This window comes from Centruroides sculpturatus, unplaced genomic scaffold, assembly GCF_000671375.1.
Source record: "Centruroides sculpturatus isolate CEXI.00-Female unplaced genomic scaffold, Cexi_2.0 scaffold145, whole genome shotgun sequence".
Taxonomy (NCBI): domain Eukaryota; kingdom Metazoa; phylum Arthropoda; class Arachnida; order Scorpiones; family Buthidae; genus Centruroides; species Centruroides sculpturatus.
The window spans coordinates 668,786-687,279 of NW_019384293.1; the positions used below are offsets into that span (position 1 = coordinate 668,786).

General features: G+C 28.2%; 1 protein-coding gene across 1 annotated transcript in view; it reads left to right on the top strand.

Moving 5' to 3' along the window:
- LOC111618675 (gamma-aminobutyric acid receptor alpha-like) overlaps positions 1–18,494 on the top strand; it is a 42,865-nt gene that overhangs the window by 20,762 nt on the left and 3,609 nt on the right. The window contains exons 2-9 of the mRNA XM_023360269.1: positions 9,186–9,340; positions 9,433–9,530; positions 10,924–10,991; positions 11,127–11,347; positions 12,162–12,244; positions 13,635–13,769; positions 17,252–17,404; positions 17,557–17,840. Of these exons, the coding sequence (XP_023216037.1) occupies positions 9,264–9,340; positions 9,433–9,530; positions 10,924–10,991; positions 11,127–11,347; positions 12,162–12,244; positions 13,635–13,769; positions 17,252–17,404; positions 17,557–17,840 (1,119 nt within the window). The 5' untranslated portion in view covers positions 9,186–9,263. The remainder of the gene's footprint in view (positions 1–9,185; positions 9,341–9,432; positions 9,531–10,923; positions 10,992–11,126; positions 11,348–12,161; positions 12,245–13,634; positions 13,770–17,251; positions 17,405–17,556; positions 17,841–18,494) is intronic.

Consider the following 18,494-nt stretch of genomic DNA (forward strand, 5'->3'; position numbering starts at 1 on the left):
TATATATAATTTTTTAAATTCGAAAGTAAATTAATTAAAAATTAAATTGTACAAATATTAAATGAAGTTTTAGATATAAAAGAAAATTTACATTATGAAAATTTTGTTTAATTTTTTGAAAATTAAATTAATCTGTGAAATAATCTCTAAACTAAACCTCTGAATAACGGACATTGACGTAAACATTAAAATGGCCGTTGTTTAGAGGTTTTTGTGTATATGTTACTGTGAAAGACCGAAATTAGAGAATGTCGACACGTACAAAATACGTCAGTGAAAGTCCGAATATTTGGTTATATTATTATACATTTGAACAATCGCCGGTGTATGTCGACAAGCACAGATAAGCTTTGGTGGAGGTCGAAACGACACCCGAGAAGCCGATGTCAACAGAGAGGCGACAGTCTATCACCAAATATTTTGTGGGTAGCGGGAGGTAGGACACGGTGGTACCTCTTTTTCCGGCAACGGTTTGGTGGAAACTGCTCACTTTGTCACTGGATGGCGTTTTTGTTCTTTTTATCCCGTGAGGTGGGGATCGGTTTGTCAGGTCGAGTGGTGGAGGATGAGAGAGGTCATCGGTAAGGCGTTGGCGATATCCGAATAAAAGACACCATTAACAGATCAGTTCGTAATCACGTAATAACGTAATCAGTTCGTAATCACGTAATAACGTAATCAGTTCGTAATCACGTAATAACGTAATCAGTTCGTAATTTGTAAAGAAAAGTTACTTTCCATAGATGAGATTTCTTCTCAAGAAATATCGCTAAGAGAAGCAGTTGCAGCTAATTCGAAAAGTGGAGGGCAAGGCTATACACGCTGTCATTGCAAAAAAAGTGTTCCACGAATAAATGCAGTTGTAAAAGCAAAGGACTCTTGTACAATTTAAAGTGCCATAACAGTTTAAATTGTTGCAATAAATAAGATTGTATAACGTTAATCACATAATTTATGTGTAAGTTTATTATTGTATTATTTTCTTTAATGATTAAGAATGTACTGTTCGTTTTAGGTTCAACAGTTTATTTACATGTGCTGTTACTTAAGCTTTCACCTATTTTCATATATTAAAAAGTTGCATTTTTGTCTTAACGTAATAAAAATATTTTTATTCAACATTCACCATCAGTGCATGCCGAATGTCGACATTTGCCGGTGTAAGTGAGAAATAATGATATTTAGCAAATATTTCGTACATACACGAAACGACTGTGTGAATGCTGACATTCACCGGAGAATGTTGACATTCGCCAGATATCGTCATTCACAGTAACATATACATTTTTGTTTAAGTCCCTTAAAAAATGGCGGATGTTTAGTAGTGGCCATTGCCTGAGGTTTGACTGTATATTTATGTATGAATTATATTATAAAATTTATTTTAAAGACACAGAACAAAGACACGTTGTAAATTCCCGTGTGCTTGACAAACAACAGACACGTGCTTCAGGACAGAACAAAATTTAAACACAGAAGGAGCACATGTTTGTATCTTCTTTGTTTGTTTGTTAGTCATAAAAATATACAAGCTTCATTATTCTATGTGATATATAATATAAATATAGTTTTTCAATTTTCTTATATTAGAGAATGGAGAACAAACACTACTAGTTGCTTAACTTTCCCAACAAAAACATTTAAAATTGTGGTGGCGCCATCTATTGCGATATTTTATTAAAAAAAAACTTTTTATATTATTAATTTTTATAAACTGGCAAAAAGCCAAATTTTGAGGCTAGTAATGAGTTTTATTTTAAAAAAATTGTAAATGCTAATAACTAGTAAAATCGCCACTAAGTCCAACCCCACTCGAGACATGACACGTGACTTCCTATATTTCCCCACTCTCTTGATCTTTACTTACCAAAATTTAATAGCATCACTCTGTCTAATAAACAAACCTCCCTAAAAATTTTCAAACATTTTCGATAAAAAACACAGGAGTTATTAAGCTTCAAATTAGGGGAACAAAATCGTGAACCCCAAACATACATTAATACAGAAAAACCCCGAATTTTTTCAAAAATCCTGAGTCCAAAAATGTAAAAATCTTTGGGTGTCATTTTTTAACCATTAGCTATACTTTCCCTCTGTTATATATAATAACAGCCGGGGAAGTAATGAACACATGCTTCATTTTTCTACACAAATTTAAAGTGTATTATTAATGTTTTCATTTATTAAAATACAGAAAATATTCAAATCAAGAAGACAGATCTACATAAACTATAAGTTTAATCGGTTTTATTTACAGATATAAGTAAGAGACAATACTTTAACACCTTACTTTGAATTGTCAATCAATTATATACAAAAAGCAAATAAGCAATAAGAATCGAAAAGTTTACATTGTCCACAGATAAAGAGATTTGTAAACAGGATCAAGATAAAAGTAGCAAAAATGTTACAAATGAGATCACCTTTCCTTATCTGCAGCTGCGATTTTCACGTACTTAGAAGACAAAATAGATGATTTGATGGTCCAAATAACATTTGTTAATTCTCACCAATCTTTGCATGAGTTAAATTTAGCAAAATAAAAAAAAATTATATTAAATGTAAAAATATATGTGTGTGTTATGGGCGTATTTATGAGGGTATATGTTTTGTGTTTTCGTATACTTTTTGTTTTTTCATTTAGGTATTTGTACAGTACCTGTGTTGTGTTTAGGTATTTGTGCAGTACCTGTGTTGTGTTTAGGTGTTTGTGCGTGTGTGTTTATGTTTAGGTTATTTGTACTGTATTGTATATTGTGTTTGTGCTTGTATATTTGTGTTTAGACGTTTATGCTTATGTGTTTGTGTTTAGGTACGTGCTTACTTGTATGTGTATAGATTTTCTGCAAAAATATCAATCTAGTATGAATAATATCAAAATTAGAAAAACTTTAATTAAAAAATTTTCCCCAGAACGAGAAGATGACAGGCATGGCTCTCTTGTTAACAGGAAAAGTATGATTTACAGGGGCGCAAGACAGTAGTAAAATTGAGAGCATTGTGACGAAACATTTACAAAATTAACAAAACTTTCTATTATTATAACATTATCATATTAAAAATATATCTTGAATAAAAAGAACTTCATTATAATACTACTGTAGATATTTAGATTGCAGAAAAGTCAGTTAACCGAATTAATTTATTTTTCAATATATCTGCCAATTGACTTTTGGGTCACTGTGTGTATATTTATTAACCATATATTAAACGTGTGTTTTTTGAAACAAAAAAAATTAATTTTTTTGGAATGTTTTATTTACTTTTTAAAATGTAAATTATTAAAAATAATGGAAAAATATATAAATATTTATATAAAAAAATAACGATTTAAACTACTTAAGATAATAAATGTGTGAAGTGTAAAAAGTATTAGTGGTTAACCAAAAAAAAAAAAGATAAAAAGAACACTTTGTATTCTTAGAAAGATCAAATAAAGCTTTAAATAAGATTTTATCAACTGGATTTTTATCTCTCAATCACTAAAATATATCTTAAGGATTTATTGATTCATGATCTTGTATAATATCTCATTTTATATAAGCTCTCCTGAAAGATAAACTCTTTTGCTTTTTTAGATATTGAAAAAATTCGTATTTTTCGAATAAATATAAAAATTTATCAGAGAAAAAAATTTATATGAATTTAAAGATTTCAAAGGATTTAATCGATATTCATTTTTTGAATTCTAAAAAATTTTACAAACGGTTGTTAAATCATAAAACATGAGTCTTTAGTAACGAATTTTATGATCTTTTTGAAGAACTAAGAAGAAGAATATTAATTTTTATATATATGAAAGCATAATAGGGCTTTTTATGTATGTTTTTTTAATTCTAAATTGAAATTAAGAGCTTGCCCCTGTACATCATTTAACAATAGAGTTGTGCAGGTGTATCTAACACCATTCAAGAGAAAATTTTTGAATTGAAATAACGTAATTTTCGGTTTGCGTTGGAAGTTTATATATAGTTAATCGGGACCCCCTGCTATTTATGTTTCCAAATTCGATCTCTTCTTTCATCTATCTTACTCAGTTCTCGCGATTAAGGAAAGACAGACGAACGGACGACAGTGGGAATTTCTTGGTCTACAATTTTTTCAAATTACAGCCCTATAAAAATGGATAATAAATCGTGTTTTTAGAATGAATTTTTAGCGATTTTTATAACATTTTAGAAGAATTAAGAAGAAAATATTAAATTTTATACATATGAAAGTATTGTGGAGATTTCATTTAACATTTTTTGAATTGTAAAAAAGTTTTTAAATCAAATAAAAATGGATATAAAATGAACGTTGAGTTTTCTATTAAATAAAAAATAATTTTTAATAAATAAATATATATATTTTTAATTGTATTTNTAAAAAATTTTATTATATTCTACACTCAATTTATAATATTTTTATGATAATCTTTTTAGTGTTTTTAACTTATTGGATTCATTTCTTTGGATTAAAATATTATTTTTCATTAAATAAATCCAATTTTACTATTGAATAATTGAAATTTGCATAAGATTAGTGTAAAGATAACTTAAAGAATTACGATTTTTTGATAATATCCTTAAATTTATAAGAGCATAAATTTTTTGAATGTTTGAATGAATTTATTAATTTTTTACAAGATTTTTTGAAACTCTTTTTTAAATTTAAAACATTTTTCCTGAACGGAGTTATATGACCGGCATGACTCTATTGTTAACAGGATAACAGGGGAAAGACAGTAGTTAAATTGAGAGCATTGTGACGAAAACTTGCAACCTGACATTGTGACGATGTCACAATAAATAATAATCGTTATAATTTAAATTAGAATTAATATTTTCTGAAGGCGCCTCTAGAAGATTAAATTAAATCCAATAGTACCCGAGTGATTAAAATCATTAGACACTGGTAGCCTTACCAATAGGGTGACCAAGTGAAGTTTTCCGGGTTTTCTTCACTTGTGAAACAATTAAATAGGGATCAGTTTTCCGTAAAAAATCTTCTCGGGATTATTTGATACGATCTTGTCTACCTGCAATAGACATTTGTAGGTGAAAGGATTGGCTTCTCTCCAGATTTTGTACTTTAAATATGGCACCGAGAAAGTAGTACACTGCTAATGTCAATGTTTTACTTTTTATAGGATTTAGAAATTTTCGAATATTCAGCCGAATACTGAGTTCTCAAAGTATAGTACATGGGTGCCTATAATTCAAATATCTCTATTCAGACTCTTCTGTACCTGTAATTAATGAACGGATTGACACCAAATTTGTATATGGACTATGCGAAGGATAAAAATTTTATTTTGAAAAAGAAATTTAGTTCAAAAACTTATTCTAGGGAACGTTTTACAGAAAACCAAACGAAATAAAACAACAAAAACGCATCTATTCGTTCAGCAAGGGAGATGCCTTCTTTAGAGGCTGTTTACTAATGTAAGGAATGTTGCGCCTCATTGTTCAGACGTAAAAGATGATGAATAGTGTTTTCTACAGCTGACTGCAATTGCTTTCTAGTGATGCTTCGCATGCGCATGTTAATACGATCCTTTAAGTCTATCAAAGTTGCAACATTTCGAAGATGAAACATGTTCCAAATCATATGTGCCAAAGTGCTCCTAGCGAAAGTTTTTGAACTAATTTTTTTTTTACGAAATCCTTTTCCGTATCTTTTGCAAACAAAATTTTGTGTCAGAGGTTACAGTTACATCGTGCTCTAAATAGGGACACTTTAATTATGGTCACTCGGTTTTTTATTTGCTTTATTATTTTTTAAAAATTTTATTGATGTCGCGTGAGAATGCTTGTGTCATTTCTGTGAGCTATTCCGTACGTTTTACTATATTTCTTCTGTAATAATAACTGAAAGCCGTATTTTAGATAATTGATACTCAGTGATAAGCTTTTTCACGTTCCTTCATTCAAACTGCCATTTCGTCATGTGACAAAAATGATTTATTTCGATTGATTGTATCTTTCAAGATCTTGAATATAGTAGAACAGAATTTTACTTTAATATTCTTGAAATCAAGAATTCAAGAACTTTGATAGATCAAATTGCCTTGAGACTTTGTATTCTTTAAATTTCGTGTTTTAAATGAAAATTGTTAAGTACTTAGAAATAATTCATATTAACGTAAATTATACAAAACTTAATTTATTAATTTTGTGTTTTTTTAACATTTTTTTTAAACTAAAAATTTCTTATATAAAGCACCAACAAAAATAAAGCGCCCATCCCAAAACTCGTTCTGTTCATGAAGATGTTTTTGTTCATGAATTTTGCAAAAAGCCAAAATACTATATGGCATTTATCGTAGTATAAATGACACGTTTGTACATACTCAATTAGTCTACACCTCTAACAACGGGTACAAGTTTATTCTGAAACACAATACAGCTCACGAGCTTTACATGGATAACTGAAGCGTCTCGTGGCCAGATGTCTAATGACATCATCTCGGTCGCCACTTATCCGCCGCCCTCCCATAGCCAAATTATAGCCACGACAAATACTATCAGGCAAAAAAGACTAGGATTTTTGGCAGAATTCAAGTTGTTCGAAGGAGGTGTCTGGAACAATGTCATACGGAAATCCAACTGTTAATCAAGACAAGATACTTGCCACCAAAATTCTTAGACGCACTTAAAACTCATTCATTCTACGGAAGAACAAGTTTTGAGAGTTATACTCATATATGTTATAGAAAAACACATCAGACTATTATACCGAATACTCATTTTGGTATTTTATTCACCTGTATACGTCATAATTATAAGATTCATCGAACATTTCGACATGAGAATGATGTTTATTTGTCTTTGTTTCAGCTAAAACATTACTATAGAACTGCTCAGCTGACTCTACAGCAAAATATTTCATAAGTTTTTCAATACCTTCTGCCTTTTATTTTTAAACATGATTTTCCTCGGACAATGGAAGTGCATAAGACACAAATTCAAAGTATAGAAACTTCTGTTTCGGTTCAGTTATACAATAAACTGACATGGTAAAGTGATATTGTGGAAATTTTTACCTCTAGTTTTTCAAAAATACTTGTAAAAAACCTTGGAATATGGTGAGCAATAACCCAGAAATCTTTGAGTATGGTGAACAGCATCTCAAAAACCTTTGAATACAACGAAAAGCACCTGAAAAAAACAATCGAATATTGTAAACAGTATCTCCAAAAACCTTTAAATTACCATCGATACTGATTCGGATTAAACTTTATTTATATAAACTCTTATGCTCAGAAATCTCATAAACTAGATTTTATTTCACAATATATCTTTTATATCGTTCTCTTTTTCTATCAGAAAGTCTGTAATCGACTGAAAATCTTTGTTTTAAACGAATTAAATCTCTCTTAAAATACATGATTATCAAATTGAGGGATGTTTGGATGCGATATGGATAAATTGTAAAAAATTCTCATAAGATTAATGTCTATATTATTATTTTTAATGCTTTATACTGTTAATTACACAATTAAAATGATAAATAATTATAATTTTAACTTCAAAAATTAAAAATAAATGTTTTTGAACATAAAAAAAAACAATAAAAATATTTTCATTTATACGAAAATACGTAAATACATTGGATTCATATATTGAATAGAACATACTTCCAAAAAAAATCACTTATAAAGTATTTTTTTAATACTTAAGGTTACTTTTTGATAAATATAGAATGTTTTAATGTGTATTTATTTAAATATAATCAATTTTTGTATTAATTTTCGTATATTTAACAAAATTCTCAAATATATTTTTACGTAGGTGCAATTGAATTTTCGCGCTTGTCGAAACAATTTTGATATTTTTAGAAAATTTTAAGCATATAAATTGCACGAAAAAGTTACATTTTCGAAATACAACATTTATAAATTCTAAAAAAAACTATTTTTTTATAATACATTTTTTAATTAAAAGAAATATAAACTGAAACACTGTCTTCAAACATAAACAGTCAAACCTCTAAACAACAGTTGCAGATGGGAATATAAAAAATGTCCGTTGTTGAGAGGTTTTTGATATGCTTTTTAGAACGAATGTTTCTAAAGAAATGGCCGTCGTTCAGAGAGTATTTTTAAGCTTTTCAAAAAGAAACGTTTCTGGAGAAATGAACGTTGTTAGGAGGTTTCGACTGCATGTAAAAATTTTGCATTCAAATATAAATTTTAATTCTGTTAATTACTAATTTTCGAAATTCAAAATATATAGTTTTTATTTTAAATTTAAATATTTAAAAATATATATATTTTTTTTTAGTTACACGGTATATAAAATAGTATACTGTACAGTATTTTTAGTTTAGCAATATATAAAATATATAGGCCTATACTGTTAAATATAAGTTTTAAATCTATATTAACAATATAGAATAAATTAATTTTTTCGAATTTTTAGATTTGTTTTGTTTTTTGACTATTGAAAAAAAAAAGAAATTTATTTTATTCTTCCCGTGTGCTTGACAAACAACAGACACGTGCTTCAGGACAGAACAAAATTTAAACACAGAAGGAGCACATGTTTGTATCTTCTTTGTTTGTTTGTTAGTCATAAAAATATACAAGCTTCATTATTCTATGTGATATATAATATAAATATAGTTTTTCAATTTTCTTATATTAGAGAATGGAGAACAAACACTACTAGTTGCTTAACTTTCCCAACAAAAACATTTAAAATTGTGGTGGCGCCATCTATTGCGATATTTTATTAAAAAAAAACTTTTTATATTATTAATTTTTATAAACTGGCAAAAAGCCAAATTTTGAGGCTAGTAATGAGTTTTATTTTAAAAAAAATTGTAAATGCTAATAACTAGTAAAATCGCCACTAAGTCCAACCCCACTCGAGACATGACACGTGACTTCCTATATTTCCCCACTCTCTTGATCTTTACTTACCAAAATTTAATAGCATCACTCTGTCTAATAAACAAACCTCCCTAAAAATTTTCAAACATTTTCGATAAAAAACACAGGAGTTATTAAGCTTCAAATTAGGGGAACAAAATCGTGAACCCCAAACATNTTATATCATTTATTATTTTATTGTATATTTTTAAAGAGAAAATTAAAAATAAACTTATCCTCCTATATAAATACAAATCACAAACCTATCTTCCTATTATACATTTACTAAACGATAAAAAAAATCGTTTTTTGATATATTTTTTTGAAGTTATTTACTGAAGATGAAGAAAGAATGCACCTCTGATTCATCCAGAGGAGATCTCTCATATTGATATACGTTTCTAACATGCTGCTGGCATCTAATTTTCTAGCTCTTTATATCCATGTCGTATATCTGATATTGATATCACTAGCTGGATTTAGGTAAATAAACCACGTTTAAAAGACCTTAATATCTTAAAAAAACACCTTGTAAAAAGTCAATTAACCATTGTTTTTTTTTTTTTTAATTTTAGATTGTGCATATCAGAAAGTGCATATAATCAAAACATATCCGAATTATTAGATGGTCTGATGCATGGATACGATTACCATTTACGTCCAAATTTTGGAGGTGAGTACAGAATTTTTTCTTTTTTTTTGTATAAATTTCAAAGAAATGACTGTAGAAGACGTCTCGAAGTAAATCAAATAAAGCTGATGTAGGCTGGATTTATTTTAAATGCTCTGTCAGCGATTTTCTATATACTTGTGTACCATTAAATAAAATCAATCCCGTGTTCATGTACTCATGAACATTCAAAGTTGAATTTCGAATGAATTTAAAGTTTACTTGAAATCAAAGAAAAGCTTTAAAGTTTAAACTAAGAAAGTTGTTTAGTTTAGAAGAGTTAAAAGAACTTTAAAATCGATACAGAGTTGATTTTTTCCCCCTTTTTTTTGGATGAAAGTTGGTCAAGTGCAAGGTCAGTTTCTCTTAAAATATTAATAAGTTATTAACGAAGTGAGATAGATGAAAGCCGAGCCCAAATATGAAAAGCTTATGGGCAGGAAGCCCCGATTAATTATGTACAGTACGTATAGTACTTCCGATGCAAATCGGAAGTTACGCTATTTTAATTCAAAACTTTTCCCCTGAAAGGACCATATGATCAATTACTAAAGTGTACATGACCAATATGACTCTGTTGCTAACAGTAAAAGTATGATATACAGGGTTTATTAATAGGAAAGGTATGATGTACAGGGGCAAGATACTACTATTTGAAGTGGAGAGCATATACTGTAATTTATTTTCTTCTAAAAGTTCTATTCTTTATAAGTCTAAAACTCAATAATTTTAGAAATTATTATTAATAGAAACTTAAAAAAAAAACATTATTTTTTTATGATTTTAAGTAATTTTTACAAGCTTAATTTCTACACAAACACGCCATTAAATTTTGTGAAATTTTGTCTTTTAGAAAAAAACTTCCAAGACAAAAAATTTAATTCATTTCTAAAAAAATTATTTGATTTTTTAGAAGAGAATTTCAATATAAAGTTAAGTGTATTTTGAAAAAAGTTGGTCAGTTTTCTTTTAAATCAAGATTAAGATCAAGCCCAAATCTCCTCTAACAAAACACTTGATATTTTTAATTCTCTTTCTAAAAAAATTCTTGATCTTCACTTTTTTTTCTAAATAATACTCGATATTTTTAATCCTTTTATAAAAATACTTGATTTTTAAATTCCTCAAAATGCTTGACGTTTTTAATCCTTTTGTAGAAATATTTGGGCTGCTATTTTGAAAAATTGTAGAGCTATAAATTCCCACTAGCATCTGTCTGTCTGTTTGTCCTTCCTTAATCTAGAGAACTGAGTTAGATACGTAAAAATCGAGAGACTGCTAGTTAAATTTGTATTTTTTCGTTAAAGTATTTAAAAATTTCTAAAAAATTAAATTTTTTACATGTTTAATTAATTATTAGAATGTTAATTCGAATTATTAGACTTAAATTTTTCAGGTCCACCAACAAAAATATTAATTGACATCGAAGTTCGTAGTATGGGACCTGTTTCTGAGATTGATATGGTAATTATTTTATTCATTTTTTATTTAAAAAAATGTATTTATTATTTATTAGATCTGATGTTTATATTTTTAATAAATATTAATTTATTATTTTAGAAAAAAAAGTTAATATTCTTGTTTTTTGTTATGTAATAGAGTTACTCTATGGACTGTTATTTTCGTCAAAGTTGGGTTGATAAGAGATTAGCATTTAAGGGGACCATGTCTACTTTAGCACTTTCTATTTCCATGTTAGAAAGAATTTGGAAACCAGATACTTACTTCTATAATGGGAAACATTCTTATCTACATATGATTACCACACCAAATAAATTCGTTCGTTTACATCAAGATGGAAGAGTTTTGTATTCTTCAAGGTTTGTAACGATCAATCTAAAAAATTTCCATAAAAATACGTACTTTTTGTTCTTTAATCTATAAAGAAATGAAGTGGTCTGTGGCCTTTATGAGGAGCCATGAACGTGTCTGTAGAATCTTGCAGTGGATTTACAAACGATCTTCTTTTTCTGTTAAAATATGTATAACGGGAGTAAAATTCATTTAAAATGTTTAGATTTTTTTAAAAAAATTAATTTTTGTGTAAATTAATTATGTGTTTGGGTAATGGTTTCACTAGAATTGCTAGAAGAGCTTCACTTAAGCTACAGTATTAGCCACGAGACTTCTAAGAAGAACCATGAAAAAAACTTGAACCATGAATGAGCCTACATTTAAAGGAAAAGTTGTGATTATTTGAAGAAAGCCTAAACCAGATGAAAGGAAATTGAGTTTGTGACTTCAAGATCTATAAGACTGTGCCACGTGTCTACATGAAAGAATCGTGAGTCAGATAAAAACTGAAGAAATCATGAGTCTTTTGGGTAGTGTCTTCTGTAGGCTTATATGGAGTCGTGATCTATGGGACTAAAACATAATTTATATTAAAAAAATCATCATAATCTTTAGTAAAGCTTGTGCGAAAAGCATAATCTTCATTATATATGCCCATAGTTTTCATGAGTCTACGCACAGCAAACGAAGTTTTACATAGAAGCTCTTGGTCATGAGATTCTACGTAGTTAGGAAGAGATACAAAGGAGAAATGCGCCTATTCATTCAAGTTCATGGTTCCTTCACTTTTCTTAACATTAAATAAATTTAAAAATGTGTTCAAAAGAATATTTTTTCTAGGTTAACAATTAGAGCAAGTTGTCCCATGAATTTAGAAAATTTCCCAATGGATAAACAGAAATGTCCTTTGGAATTTGGAAGTTGTAAGCAATTTATTCGACCTTGTTTTTTATTAATAAATAAAATAATAATGATTATATAAATTTCATAGAATTATTATTAATTTACGTTTACGTTCTAAAATAAATTAAATTAAAAAATTTATAAATTTATGTGTTAATAAATAAAGCAAACAACATAAAAGCGCTTTTAGCTATTGTTATTAATAAATTTCAATTAAATATAATGTTTAAAAATGCTTGTTTTAATAGTAAACAATGTGGAAAATATTGCTTTAAGGGATAAATTAAGAGTTAATGATCATCTTCTCACGTTTCATAAATATAAATTGGAACAAATTTTCTGTACAGCATAATCAAATTAGTAATACTTTCAATACATTTATAATCAGTTTATATTGCTTTAGTGTTAGTGTATATTATATAAATATATATTTTTATTTATCTTTATTAAATTTTTTACTTGTTTATGTTATATTTTTGACATTTTACTGTTGGTTTTTTATTAATTAATTAGCTATTTTCCGTATTTGTTTGTGTCACTTTTCCTGTTAACACTACTTCTGAACAGTTTGAGCTGTTTTTTTTTATATTTGCGTTACATTTCTTAGCAGAGTATGTTACTTTCCTTACTAGTTTGTGCTACTCTTCTTAACAGTTTGCCTTGCTTTCCTTATTAGTTTGCGATCTATTCTTTTATCCCTACAAGTTAACGTTACTTTATTAATTTTCACCACATTTATTGCCAATTTGACTTACATTCCTTACCAATTTACTTCACTAATCTCATCAGTTTGCATTACTTTTTTTAGTGAGTTCCCTTAAAATTTCTCGCCAGTTCATTTGGTAAACACGTTAATGAAAGCAAGTAAAAGAAAAATAACATATATAACTACAAAATATATAATGTTAACTTAACTTTACTTACCAGTTTTCATTAATTTTCTTACACTTTTGATTACTCTTTTAAAAAATCTGCGTTACTTTTCTTATTATTCCAACACATTTCTTATCGGTTTCATCAAACTTCTCATCAGTTTGTGTTACACTTCTTATCAGTTTTAGTTATAATTCTTATCAGTATGCATTATTTTCCCTCATCACTTTCTTCCGGATGTTGCGATTATGGTCAGGAGTCGCATCCAGCAAAATGAAAGAAGAAAGTGGATGACGTTAATGACAACATCCAACAGGTAAAAGAGAGTAATCTCTGCCAACTAACACCCATCACAATGATAAAAGACTACAATTTCTCTTCTTAATTATCTCCATCTCATCACTTCATAGAATGCATGATGTAGTTTTTTTAGCTTCAAAAAAATCAGATTTACTTACTCTTAGAACTTTCACTTGTAATTTTCACTCTTGTAACTTAAGAATTTCTTTTCTTTTTGTATAAATCTAATATTTTCAGTTGGTTATGCCTCAAAGGATGTTTTATACGTATGGAATCCAGCAAGATCAGTAGTGACAGCACCGGACATGAAAATGTCAATGTTCGACTTGATTGGCACACCTTCCGGGAATCAAACAGAAACGATGAGGAAAGGTGAGATTACCTCAAGTCATTTTTTAAACTTTAAACTTATCTCGAGAAGGAGAAAAAATCTGACAAATTTGTTAAAGAAAGTTGGAAGTGAAATCTTGATGAAGATTTTTATTATCGAGTATTTTTTAAAGAAAAAAAATTAATATGGATGATGGTGATTACATATTGCTAAATAATCACTATTATCATCATCAATCGTACAATTTCATAATGAACTATCACAACTTAAGTTCTACTGAATAAAAAAAAATCAAATGATACATCACTAATCATCATTATAATTACAATTTTTACTTAGTATTTATGATGATTAAATAGTAATTAAATGGTTATCCCCATTATCTAATCACTACTCATCTAAATTGACGATAATAAGTACTAAATCATCACCATTATCATCATACATTATCATATTGAATTATTACTATTTAATCATCATTATTTTCTACTAAAGAAAAAAATAATAATACTGTACATCACTAATCATCATTATCATTACAATTTTTACTTAACGTTTATGACGATTAAATAGTAATTAGATGAAGAGAGAATCATCTAATTACCTATAACTAGTGAATAGAACTATCCATCACTATGTTTAAATGGTTATATAATCTTGGTCAAAATTGATTCTTATCATGTTTAAATGCAGATATTTTAAAAAATATTGAATAAAGTATTATTCAATTCAAATTTATTTTGCTTCAAATATTTTAATAAAAAGTATTATTAAATATCATAAACTTTTAAATTAATATTGAAAAATATGAATAGAAAAACTGAAGAGTAACTATTTTCTGAGCAATGTATTATTTTATTTTTCTTATTTTTAAAAGAATAATTTGTAAAACTTCAATGTTTTAAATTAAAATATTCATAATATATTCTATAATTTATTAAATTATATATTTAATTTATATATAATCGTGCACTGATGATGTTCTATAATATTTTATAAATGCAAATTTTATTATTTAAAATTTATGCATTTATTCATATTAAATGAATAATTTAAAAGTAAAATATATCGTAAACGCATTTTTAATTATTTATTGTTTAATATTTAATTAGTAAATGTAGTGGGTAATCGTAATTAAAGTGTCTCTTTAGCACCCAAATGCAATTAAATCTAGTATGGTGACATTTTAGGACATGCAGATGACATATCCGTAAAACAAAAGATTAGTTCGAAAATTTTCCACTAGAGCACTTTTGGCACTACAAGCAACAAACGTTTCATTTGTATAAGACAGCGGTATACAGAAAACTTAGCGATGCACGTGATACTGCTCAATGTACCATTCTGAGATATACATTCACAATGCACAGTACTTTCAGAATGGGTACAATGAAGAGTATCACGGTATGTTTAATTAAGGCCGGCCATAATTGATCTTCTGTGATGATTTTCATCTGCACTGTGATACTGTCTTTCAAGGCTGAAATTTGCAACATGTCTTCGATAAACTACAATTTTTAGTCTTCCCATTATCAAAAATCACACACGGATTAAAATCTATAAAACAAGGTGAGCGAGCTGATATTGTGTGGCAGAAACTGTAGTATGCAGCTCCATGAAATTTGATCCTACTGTTTGCTGTTGCAGTTGAAGTATCATAAAAAGATTGAGCATCTCTCAGTACATCTGGGTCTTCACAGAGTATTCCCATTTGGATATACCATTTGGATATACCTTAAACCATTTTTCTTCTTGGAAGAAAAATGGTTTAAAAATAAAAGTGGCTGTGGCAGCGCAGAGGAATCTGTTGGAAAATCCTCATATTTTTCAAGAGATTTCGTGTTATGGGTGATCACTGTTGCACAGTGCCTCGTCACTGGTAAAAATGTGTCTCATCCAACGAGCTAGAATATTAGAGTTGCTGTAGCGATGTTGTGTTTAAGATTGTGTTAAAAAACGAACAATACAGAAGTATTCCCCAAAAAATTTCTCCGAAGAGAAAGGTCTGAAGTCAACACTGTACACGGAACCTCCTAATTCAAAATTTTCCTGGGTCCCATGAAACTATAACGCGCCATTGCCTATATGGATAAGTATACACCAACTTTCTTAATACAATGCCTTCCAGATTGTCGCAGGGTATATCCAACTACAGTGACACTACACATGTACTACTGGAGCCTACAATATTATTTGTTGACTACTCAGCAAGTTGATAATTAATCTTCAATGACTTGTGAAGTGAGAGATTTGTGTCCTCGATAGAATTGACATCCCACACGTCCAGTTTCCTCGAATCGAATGATCACTCTCCTGAGAGCTTGTTGAGTCAATCGTCCATTGACTTAACAAGTGGTCAACAACAAAAAGTGGCCATAACTGCTGAATATCATTCTTGTCAATCGCTCATTTCATGAGAAACTTAGATTGTTGAGTCGATGGTCCTCATCCTAATCTTTGAGAAAGTTTAGGCTGAGGGCTATTGATAAGAACAAGCTAATAAGAGTTGAGCAAGTTGATAAGAATGATATTCAAGAATTATTACCACTTTTATACACAGAACATATGTATGTTTATGCAAAAACACCGCTTGTTTGTAGCGCTAAAAGTGCCATAGTGGCGAGTTTTAGTACTAATGTTGTTCTTTTGGGGAAATGCCTTACACGTACCAAATTTGTTTTCATTTGGACTGCTAAATATCTGTTGAATAGGATACTTTAATTACGATTACACAATATTAATTATTCTTAAAAGTTTTGTTTAAGCTTATAAATTTACTAAAGATTATTTAAATAAATATCAATTTATTCCTTAAAAATATTTTTAGCTTAATATTTAAAATATTATATATACATTTTTAAATATATTAAAATATATAAGTAATATAACAAATAACTAATTTAATTTTAATTGCTTATTTTTTACTTTAATATTAATAAATTAGAATCATAGTTTAAAATGATCATTAACCAATCAGAGACGATATATACAAATTTTGAAATGAAGCGCTCTTATTGGTCGGCATAATTAATTAGATACATTTTGATAAAATTTAAAAGTTTTAATAATATAAAAACGTAAAATATATTATTTAAATGGTTAGATTTAAATATTAAAAAGTTTCCTTTGAATTAATTCAATTTGTATACATAAAAATTGTTAACATAATGCCAAAGATAATCGGACTATATAGAATAAACTACTCGAACGTCATTTTAAACTGCTCAATAATAAAATGTCACATTCAGCTGGTAAGGAATCCTTCAGCAGGTTTCCATATTGTGTCATAATTGACCAAAACTCTCCAGCAATATAACACAACCGTGACAACAATGCCTGTCACGTACAGATATATTCAGAAAATGCAAACATAATCTTTAGATCTGCTTTACTACAAATCCTTCAAGTTCAAAGAGTTGTTTTTACAATGTTTTTGCATCCCTGGTCCTCTTGTAAATACTTAAAAAACAAAAAACACCGCCTCCTCCCTCTACTTAAAAAGAAAACTTCCTTTATTTTACAGGTTCTTTCTCTGTTCTTCTGGTAAGCTTTCACTTACAACGTCACATGGGTTACTTTATCATTGAAGTGTACGCACCGTGTATCATGTTAGTTGTACTTTCCTGGGTGTCATTTTGGATAAATCGTGAAGCTACAGCCGATCGGGTAGCTCTAGGTAAGTAAGTAATTATTTAAACAATAAAATTTTGTATAAATCTATCGTATTAATATGAAAGGATTATAGTATAATCCTTGAATTATATTACCAATTGAATCTTATAAGATTATAATCCTACGAGATATTAACGTAAATTTTGCTATTCCCAGGTGTGACAACAGTATTAACAATGACTTTTCTGGGTTTAGAAAGTCGAAATGATTTACCTAAGGTGCCTTATTGCACAGCATTAGACTTCTATGTTGCTATTAGTTTTGTCTTTATATTTGCTACTATAGTGGAGTTTGCTATGGTTCATTATTTTACTAAAATTGGTAGTGGTGAATATTATTTTCCACCCGATTCCAGCTCAGAAGATTCATCTGGTGACGAAGAACACATAACAATTGCTTCTCCGGGACCTCAAACCTCGAATGAATCTTCAGAAAAAATTGCAAGTTCATAATAATAATATTTTTATTCTTAATTATTTAATTTTTATACTTAATATTAATAAATTTATCTACTTTTTAATCGTAACAAGTTACATTCCTGATTTAAAATAATCATTAACCAATCCGAGACGATATTTTCAAATTTTGAAATAAAGCGCTCTTATTGGTTGATTTAAATTCATAAATTTATAAATTACGCAAATGTTTAAAATAATTTTTAACTTAAAAACTTTTTAAATGAATCTAAACAAATTTAAAATAATAATTAACCAATTAGCGGTGATATTTACAAACTTTAAAACGAAAGGCTATCTTATTGGTTAGTTGAAATTAATAAACTACGCAAATTTTTATAATAACCAATAAGATATTTATTTTATGTATTTAAATTTCCAATAACCAATCAGCAATGATATTTACAAACTTTAAAACGAAAGGCTATCTTATTGGTTAGTTGAAATTAATAAACTACGCAAATTTTTATAATAACCAATAAGATATTTATTTTATGTATTTAAATTTCCAATAACCAATCAGCAATGATATTTACAAACTTTAAAACGAAAGGCTATCTTATTGGTTAGTTGAAATTAATAAACTACGCAAATTTTTATAATAACCAATAAGATATTTATTTTATGTATTTAAATTTC